General features: G+C 45.0%; 1 protein-coding gene across 1 annotated transcript; it reads left to right on the top strand.

Moving 5' to 3' along the window:
- Positions 1-141: 141 nt before the first annotated feature.
- On the top strand, positions 142-3,139 carry FBXO45 (F-box protein 45; the record flags this gene model as incomplete). The annotated part of the gene is made up of 2 exons (XM_010179442.1): positions 142-498; positions 2,501-3,139. Coding segments are annotated over 2 exons (543 nt in total), but the record flags the coding sequence as incomplete, so codon positions are not given.
- Between the last annotated feature and the right edge of the window lie 7,162 nt (positions 3,140-10,301).

Here is a 10,301-nt window from a genome sequence, read left to right as displayed (position 1 = left end):
GGGGGGGAAGGGGGAGTTGAAAATCACGATAGGGTTTTATCTTCCCCCCCTCCCCCTTTTTTCTCCTGCCCTTCTGGTGGGAGCCTGAAAAACATGACAGGATTTTATCTCCCCGCAACTGCTTCTTCTCCCCCACTCCAGGTCCGTGCCTTCCACCACGCCTTTAGCACCAATGACTGCTCACGAAATGTCTACATCAAGAAGAACGGCTTCACGCTGCACCGCAACCCCATCGCCCAGAGCACGGACGGGGCGCGGACCAAGATCGGTTTCAGCGAGGGCCGCCACGCCTGGGAGGTGTGGTGGGAAGGCCCGCTGGGCACCGTGGCCGTCATTGGCATTGCCACGAAGCGGGCGGCCATGCAGTGCCAGGGTTATGTGGCCTTGCTGGGGAGCGACGACCAGAGTTGGGGCTGGAACCTGGTGGACAATAACTTGCTGCATAACGGGGAGGTGAACGGCAGTTTCCCCCAGTGCAATAACGCGCCCAAATACCAGGTGAGTGAGGGTGGAAGCTCCACCTTGTCTGACGGCAGCTGGCTCTCAAGAACCTCCTCCCTCTCATGTGTAGGCTGTCTGCTGAATTGGTCCTAAATGCCCACCTAAGGGTGTCTCTGCCTTCCCTGCAGAAGCAAATTATTCTGCCTTGTGAGGTCTTTCCCCCTTCATTTACTGCTTCCTCAGGTTGTACCTGTATGTGGTATTCAATGCACCTGACCCTCTGTTGTTTCCACCCTTTTATATCAAATACTGAGTGCGAAGCATGTACCATGGGTGTCTGTTTAGACACCATGTTGATTTTTGAACCAAAAGCTGTAAAGACTGTTGTAGTCTTCTGAAGTAATTACTTGCGCCACAGCAAGGTGAATGTCTGTGGTATTTTACCCCTTTGTTGTAAGGCAGTGTGAGCTGAGGTCAGTGCTTAGGTAAGAGTCTTCCTGCAAAAACCTGCAGCAATGCTGAGTGTTGCTTGTTTGCTTGCTGGCAGCATTCCCATAGGTGACATCCCGATGCTGGGATGTAATGTTCAGATAATTTCAGGTTATTAAAGAGCAAGTGCCATTCCACCTTTTGTCCCAATGGAAGTGCTTATTTTTGTTCTTCTGGCTGCTCACACAACTACATTTTGACTGCTGGATTTCCTTGTGTTACAACTTAAAGTGCATGTGTTATAATTTCTGTCTCATGATACTGTGGCTTTGTATGAGTATTGCCTTATGTTTCACTTGTAGGTGAAGATCTGTATCATAACTTGTACATGATACTCCTAAATTTCATGTAAAAGATAAACCAACAAGCACTTAATTCTGTCTGAATGTTATGCCAGCTGTTTTGGGGAATAATAACTAAAATTAGTGTAGTTTAAGAATCTTAGGTGTCTTTCCATTTGCATGTTCCCCAGCGTGAAGATTGGGTTGGTGCTTTCCAGACCAACCCTTTGTGGTCGTTTTTTTGCTGTCCTTGTCTGGGCCTCTATGCAGCAACAGGGTGAGGAAAGGTTTTGCAGCTGAGAGTCCCACTGGGGACTCAGGGGTGAGCACAGTCACTGCTTCCTCTGTGAAAACTGTTGAGAGCTCACATCGATGGTCCTTGGGAGCATTTTGTGTTGAGTAAGGCATGCCCAGCGATCTGCTCATAGAAAATGTACTTTGAGGAAACACAGGTGTTGGTGAGAAGGAAAATGTGTTGGCTCGAAGGAATCCCCAGCGCTGAGGCTGTCTGGTGAAGAATTGGAAGTTTGTGCCATGCCCTGCTATGCTTGCTACTGGTGCCTGCGACTTGTATTTATGTGTAAAATAATGTGTACTGGGTAAACACAGGGAGCACCGTGCATGCCCAGATCTGAGGTTCTTGCTGTGTCCAGTGTTGGTTTCACTCTGTGTGTGTATATGTATATATTATGTATTATATTATATATAATATATTATGTATTATGTTTTTTACACTTATTTTGCCTGAGCTGTGCACTGGAATTTCCTTCTGCCTTGGTGAGGGAATACATCTGTCAGCGACAGCACCTGCATGGTAGTGTGTTCTGGTATAGTTTGTATGGGACACTTACCTTTCTAAAATAAGTTCATTGTCTTTAAAATTGCTCCTCTCAGAGTGGTTACTGCTCAGTGATAGTAACAGCTAAATACAGAGTTCAGGTAACTTGGAAGCCATTACGAAGTTTCCAAAATCTCGGTTTCCAAAACTCCACAGTATTCTGAAGCAGGTGCCACAAGGGGTTGCATTTATTATCGTGTGGGTGGTTAGATACAGGCTGCGTTGGTGAACGGGCGGCAGAGGTGCTGGGGATCCTAGCACATTGGGGAGAAATTGAGAAATCCTCATTGTAAAAGTGATGCAGTCATGAGGAACAGGAAGGCTTTGCTTTAAAATCATCTTCATAATATGGGCAATGCTTTATTTTTGTATCTCTGTTTGAATATGCTGACTCTTTTTCTGTGGTTTGTTTTTTTTATTTCCCTGTCCCCCTTCCTGTCTCTGTTTCCAGATAGGTGAAAGGATTCGAGTGATCCTGGACATGGAAGACAAAACATTAGCGTTTGAGAGGGGCTATGAGTTCTTGGGAGTTGCCTTCAGAGGACTGCCAAAAGTTTGCCTGTATCCAGCAGTGTCTGCTGTGTATGGTAACACAGAAGTGACTTTGGTCTACCTGGGAAAACCTTTGGATGGATGATGTGGATTGTTGCATTGGGACATGAAGATGTGGATGACTGGGAGGAGAAATCTGCATGTTGGTTAGAGGGAAACGTGTATTAAAGGAAAAACAAAAGTGTGGGTTTGTGTCCAAGAACCATCGAGGCAATTGTTGTGAAATGGAGGACCAGCCATACTTCAGGAATTGCGTTCCGTTTCCTCTGTCTACCAGGCCAGAAAAATCCTCAGGGTTGCAGTTGGTTGAGTGGGAAGCTGACACATGCATGTTGCAACAGATTTCATTGCTAATATGGCAGTGTGTGACCTCAAATATTTAAGAAAGGATTTGATACGAAACTGCTTGAGGAAATGAACCTGAGATTTGTAAGTAGCGTGTTTTGTGAAAGACTCCCATTTTAAAACTGCTTGTTCCTTCCCTTCCCTCCTTTGGGCCAGTGTGGGTGCCGGAGGAGAGAGAGTCTGGTTGGGTTTTATTTACAATTTTTAACATACTGGGAAGCATGGTCTGTCTGGACTGCCCTTCTCTAGTATAACAATACAAAATGTGTGCAGCTATTTTTAAGTGTATTTTAAGGGTTGTATATACAGAACACAGTGAAAAGAAAGGGTTTGCTTTATTCTAACTGGGACATAATTTCTTAAAGGGAAAAAAAAACAACCCAAACAAACCCCACTACATGGCATCAAAAAATACGCCTCGGACAGGTATATAACATTCATGTAAGTGTACTTCCTCTGTTGTATTGTAAAGCATTTTGGGATGCTCTTGTGGAGTACGGTGCTACATTGGGTAATTTTCTGTGAAAGCTTCCATAGCTTTAGCAACAGTTTTGTTCTCTGTAGGAAACGCAAAACATTTTCCCCGTGAGTTTCCTTTCGCCAAAATTTGCGGTCCCCTTTAGGAAAGGAAGGCGCAACAGAGCGGTGAGCTTGTCTTCCTTTTGACAGCAAAACTACAACCTTCTAAAGCATCCTTACGTTTTCTAATCACTGTTGCAAAATGTTTCAAAATAATGAGGAAGGAGCCTTCAATTTGTGTCCAGACCTTGTTTTCAGCCTAAATGGCTTTATAAGGTTTGGCTGAACCCTTTTTTAATTCATTAAAATCCCCCAGTATCCAAGTATTCACCTTTATACCCAAGGGCATAAACATGTGAATACTTTTACCTGAGTACTTGCTTATTTTCAGTCAGGGTGAAAAAATGCTCACCGACCCTTTGGTGGGGATTCTGGATCAGGTTCAACGTTCGGGCTTTTCACTTGCACTGTTTTCTAAAAACCACGTACAAACCCCGCTGGTACGTCAGTGTGCCGGCATACATGGGCTGGGGTGGCTGTGAAGCTGAGGGATGTAGTAAGGATGGATTTTCTGGTGAAACCGCTTTCTTCTGAGGTTGAAAGATCTGCAGGGAGCCCCAGAAGGGCTCCTTTTAACAGGGCACTCAAATCTGCAAGCCCTGTGTCCAGCTCTTGACTCGTTTCTCATTTGTTGGTGTTTCCCAGAGCTGTCTCAACTATTTCAGAGCTGGATGTGCTTTTTGGAGAGGGAGAAGGAAGTGTTTATACAACTCTTTTTCTGCTTTGTTTGCGCTAGAGAATGCGAATCGCTTAATATCGGGCACTGGGAGTTCTCTGAGCACAGAAGAGAGGAATTCCTCTTGGGCTGTTGCTTGTTTTCCCCTGCCATTAGTCAGTAACGCGAGGAGAATGGCGCTAGCAGGCGAGTGAGGAAGAGCTGTCCTCGGAGTGCTTGTTACCCATCGATAACCAAGTTCTGCACTGGAATATAGTATTAGCATTGCAAAGGATGTAAAAGTATTTATTTGCTTTGTGTGTTGTTTATTGCGCAAAGGCAATGTTGGGGTCTGTTTCTCTTGGCTGCATTAAAGGAACAAAATACACAGGGAGAAATGAAGATGTTTTAAGTGGTGCTGAGAACATCCGAATAAATGAAGGGGGATGGGCTTATGAGTACCTTTTGGAGAAATCTGTTACAAGCGTTGATTGTACGAGACTGTAAAGTGTGTATCTGCAGGGCAGAACCGTGGGGCATGAAGTGGGAGGGGAAAAAGGAAGCAAAACCCTGTCCAATTTCAGAAAATAAAATTGTCCCCGAGATGAATGTATTCTCAGTGCAGTCCTGAAAGAAATGACCTCTGTGCTGGTTTGTGGATCCGGTTAGATGCAAATAAACCCTGAGATGTTCCGAGGAGTTTTACTCACAAATTAAAATTGATTTCCGTTTTTCAGACTGCGTCTTACCCTATAATTAATTTAGAAAAATTAGAAATGCTGAAAGTTGAACATTCCTTAAGGGTGGGTTTGGGGGGGGACTCACTTATGTAAGATTATAACTTATTCCTGGAGACCAATGCTGGCTGTACAGAATATCAAAATAAACTGCTATAATTCAGAAGGATGTTGGTGTGTGTCGTTGTAATGGCATCTGTGGCGTGGCAATGGGAAAAATGAAGTAGAGGTTTGGTGCACGAAGGAGATGAAGGTGTTGGGGCTGTGCGATTTGCTGCAGGAGTGCTTGAAAAGAGAGAACCTGATGAGTGGTTAATGAAGATTTAAAAATTTGGTAGTCTAATAGCTGTGCTTGGGAAGTGGTGTCCCCCAAAACAGGGATGCTCACGCGTGGCAGGGTGGGAGAAGGTTTTCCTGATGGCTGGGGGTGTCCCTTGATTTGAATTGAGGTGGTGCCCTGCTGCTGCACCAAGGGGCCTCGTTTTCAGCTCAGCTTCTTGGCTTCTCTCTGTTTCTTCAGCTTTCCACATGAAAGTTCAATATTTTGTGGTGCTTTTAGGAAGAAATGGGTGATTTTAGGAAGAAGTAGGAGACTCTCGTGGTTGTGAGCTCTGAAGCACTTGCCACACTCTATCAACAATTTGCTTTTAAGCAGTCAGATTTTGGCTAACAACTCTGTGAGAAGTTTGATGTGGGATCATCAAAACCGTAGAATCATTTTTTGTAGCCTGAGGTACTTCAGAGTCGGCTGAAGTGCTCCCGATCAGAAATCAGATTCACAGGTCTCAGCTTCAGAATCTTGCAGGATAGCTGTTACTCTTCCACAAGTGAGCATTTTGTCTGTTTTTTTGAATAAAACTCAGAATTTAATGTGGTTCTAAGTGCGGTATCTGTTGGGAGCTTAACAGTTGGTCATCTGTTCTGGTCACAATTCTGTGTCTGAGGAAGTGAAGAGCTTGGTGTGGCCTTTTGTTCTGGGGCAGAGTTTTGGCTTTGTGGTGGTTTGTGTTGGCCTGCGGTCAGTTGTGTGACTTCTTTCCATAAGAGGACTGAGGAGTCGTGGAATGTCCTCATAAATCAAGATGGCATGGGAAACTCACTAAGAAAATATGGATATTTGCTTAAAAATGCTTTCCTCCCCCCCACTTAAAATGCAGTGATGAGTGTGCATTTTTGGGAGTCCTGTGCATACCTTCTGCTAGCAAACGCCTTTTGGTTGTGTGACTTTTGGCCGTGTTTCAGGTGACAGAAGTAGCCAGGAGCAGATGGCCTTGATCCTGTGGGCTGAACTGGTGCTGCCTTGGATGTGGCTGGATTCCTCTCTGTGCACCTCTAAATCTGACAGCGAGCTGGAACGTGGTAGCTTTCCTCTCTGCTTACCAGTGATCTACATTTTTAAATTTCCTTAACGCACGGGTGTGTTTTCCAGATGGCAGCCTCAATTTTTTCCCCCTCTTCCATTTTCACTAGGGTGATGACAGCAGTGATGAATTAAAATAACACTCGACCTGATAATAGTTGGATCATACAAAACTAATTTTCTCTAAGTATTTGAGAGGTAACGAGCCCTCAGTGATTCCTGAACTGCTGCATTTCAATACTGGTTCTGGCTGAATCTTTACATGTTCCAAATAGCTCTGGATGCTGGCAGGAACACAGCTATATGTGCTGTACATGCTGCCATTCTCCAGAACAGAGCCGGTTCTTGCACAGTGCAGGTGATTTGGTGAAATTCGTACCCAGAAATTATTGAAATCTGCTCTAGGATCCTTTCTGCACTTACAAAACAGGTTTTTAAATGCTCAGGAGTCTGATGTGTTTGATTTCTCTAAGTGATAGTGGTCCACTCACACTAGGGTACAGTTCGGTTGAAAGGAAAATGAAGTGGTTAATGAGTACAAAAAGCTTTTCCTGCAGTGATGCTGAGGCCACTAATTTAGACTTTCAGCAGCTTTCTTCATACAGCTGTGTGATGCTGTACGTGTTGTGTGACTTCCCAGTGAATTCTCCCACCTCCCCACGAGAGGGCAAAGTCACCAGCACTGTGGGAGCCTTGACTTCGAATTTCCTAAGTGTTGTGCAGAATAAGTGTTTAATGTGAAACCTTCTCTGTTAGCATTTGCTTCCTGCCCTCTTGAAAAAAACCAAAACAAGCTAGAAAACCTCAACAAAACAGACGATTGTGCAGACATAGAATTTTTAAAGTATACTTCTTCATTTGAACGCTTGCTCCTGAAAATTTGGAAAATTATTTTCAGTGACGGTGAACTGAGCTGAGACGCCAAAATCACCTTAAAAGACAGGAAGGGATTTGAGAGGTTCAAACTAAAGGTCAGCGTTACCATTCCAGGTCTACTTTTTCCCAAACCTGCATTTCTTCCTCTTGGGTATCTATGAGCAAGAAACAGTGATATCATCAAAAGATTATTTAAAAAAAAACCAACAAACCAACAAAACAGCATCCATTGCAGTTCAAAAAACCAAACCAAAATAATTGAAAAGGGGTTTTAAAAGAAAACTTGTTGTATATTGCGAGTGCTGTTTGTTCTGCAATTTTACCAGCTCAATGAGCAAGGGTGTTGGTGTTTTCCTCCCATGCCTGCACTTGCAGCTGTGTTGTGAGCTGGGTTGTTTCATGTTTGCTTGATTTATTTTGTGTTTTTAATCCATATCGTCCTACCTATGTCAAGAGCTATATATTTACCTGCAGGCAGTGTTTGGATGGGGGATCGTATGAAAGTACAGCCTTGCCTGTTCTTGCCTTTTGCGTAGTGTCTGATCTTGTGAGCTCCCAGCTTCTGCAGCGTAAACTTTGGGGGGTTTTATCCAGAAACAGTGGGAGCGTTGCTGTGCGTGTAAATGAGCAACCACTGGGACACAACACCTTTATGCATCTACAGTGTTTTACTGCTCAGAGTGGGTGTTACATCCCCAAATATTTTACTGTATGTTTTGCAATGTGGGTTTTTTTTTAATTTGTTTTATTGTCCTTTCTTGAACTTTTGGTTTCAGGCTGTGAACCTGCTCTCGTTTGTATGTCTCTGCAGTTTTAGAGGCACACCCCAAAGCCAGGGGCAGATGTGAAAGCAGCTGTTCTACAACAGCATATGGGCTGCAGCTACAAAATGCCATTCTGTGGCAAACATTCAAGCTCAGTTGCAGACCTGCAGCAAGGCACACTGGCATCCTGCCTTCCCGGTGTTTAAAGCAGTCCCTCGGTGTTGGTTTGCAGTGAGTTGAAAAGGCAAGGCCAAACCTGATGGATTACAGGAAGCACAGACCTATTTCCAACCCAAATAGGTGAGTGTCTGCTGTGTGTTTGACCTTCTCTAGACCCTCTGTAGCTCAGCGATGTGTAAAACCTGAGTGTGAGCGGGGTGAGGGCTGTGCTCCATCCACAAAACCTCCACGGTGCCTGCTTACAGATAACAAACTTCTGGTTGCAGTGGAAGACTTCAGTGATCAGAAACTGAAAGCCTATGAGTGGGTTATCAAGCCAAGGTTAGGAAGTTCTTCTGTTTCCTTAACACCCTATGCTTAGGAGAAGTAAGCCATACCCAATTGCTTTTAAAAGGTAATTTAAGAGAGAACACTCTGCCACCTTCAATATATGACTTAATAAAGTGCTGGACAAAGTTGCCTGTGAGGAAATAGATGTTGACCAAAATGCTTTTTGTATGATATTCCCAATAGTGCAGTGGTTAAAGCTTTTCAGCCTCTGTCTGCCACTTCCAAATCACCTTTTTGAGTCTTTTATTGGCTTTTTTTTGGTTGATTGTTCAGGTTTTTTGAAGCTTAGGTGGCAGAGAATGCTTTTCTTACACTGGATCCTATCTGACATTGGGCACCTGAGCCCTTCCCCAAGATCTTGTGCAAAAGCAGAGCTCGAGGGTAGGATCTCATGCTTTGTAAACGGTCAAGAGATTTTACCTCAGCTTAGGATATGATTTTGTCCTATTCCTGGAAAAATAATCGACGCATGCAGAACTGGAGCAGAGTTGGAACAAGCATTAGCGGGGCTGAGGGTGTGCAATATGGAAATCAGTTGTTTTTGTGTCAGCCTGTGCCCTGGTGGTCTCACCCCACCACGCTGTGTGTCCCTGGGACATGTCTTGTCTTTACTGGCAGGCCGTCAGCTGCTGCTCTTGGAAGGAAAACGGGAGTACAGGAGGGGAAGATCTACTTCATTGAGCGATGCTTCTGTTTGAACTTTACCCGCTCTTGCATTCCTGTGTTAATTCAGGTCTCAAATGGGAAGGTAAAAGCCTGCTTTGAGTCTGTCCCAGATACAGCTGCAGGGATGAGGTTTCAGATATAACAATGATGTCACCTTTGTTTAAAAAAACCACAGAAACTTATATCCTGGCAGTTTTTTTAGTTTTCTTACACAAGACTAAGGAATCTGCCCTATGTGCAAGAGGGCACTGCAGCCCTGCAGACTGGCTTTTCTCTGTCCCTTGTCCTGCAAGGATCCTGCTGGAAAGGAGGGGTGCCGAGCCCCAAGGCTGAAGACCAAGGAAAGGAAGACTTTGGAGCGTGAATGCTCCAGCTCACTTCCAGCCCCAATTGTGATCCACCTTGGGGAGAGTTGCTTGCTGCACAGCAGGGATGTTGGCTCTCCTGGGCAGAGGGGAAAGCTGGGTGGGAGATGCTTAACTGAGATAGTTTCACTTCCTTTTGCGTTAAGGACACAATTACTCACTTCTCTTAAGCAGAACGGCAGCAGGAAGGGAGTACGTGTGACTACAGATGGGAATAGCTTTTCTTGCCACCGTTTGCATTGCGGAATGACATCACGGCAGTGACTTGTCCATGCCTTCTCCTGGTGACTTAGAGCTTCTGATCCTGACAGTTTTGTGCTAAAAACTTTGGTAGATGTGCTCGAGTAGATGGGTTGGGTGCTTTTCTTGCTTTTAATGGTTTGTTTTATTGTACTGTGTGAAACTGAGGTTGATTTATCCCCATCTGGCAACCCTGTGGGAAAAACTTGGGCACCACTTTCAAGTCTACGTGCAACCAAAGACCAAACTGTAGATGTAAGCAACCTGGTCGTGGGGCTTTCCAGCTCTTGAGGAGATCTAGGAGGAAAGATCAGTTGTCTTCTCTGGCTTCAGGCACGTACTTGTCCCTGCAGATGCATTGCAAGCAGTTCTCTAGAGCACCTGAACTTCCAGTAGTGAAGAAACACAAGGCTCTGCCGCTTCATCTGATACACCCTGCTGCATGCTCTGCTCTGAAGACTTTGTGATCCTGATGCTTTGCTGCTCTCCAGGGAGGAGGTTCGCCTCCGCGTGGTGGTGGATCCCTTGCACAGACCTCAAACCGCCGGCCTGGGAAGGGCGGGTGGGTGAAGGCTACGAGAGGCGAGAGGCGGCAGGAGCCTG

Source organism: Mesitornis unicolor, unplaced genomic scaffold, assembly GCF_000695765.1.
Source record: "Mesitornis unicolor isolate BGI_N332 unplaced genomic scaffold, ASM69576v1 scaffold5992, whole genome shotgun sequence".
NCBI classification, from domain to species: Eukaryota; Metazoa; Chordata; class Aves; order Mesitornithiformes; family Mesitornithidae; genus Mesitornis; species Mesitornis unicolor.
Note: the sequence above shows the minus strand (reverse complement) of the source record. Positions and strands in the feature narration are given on the sequence as shown.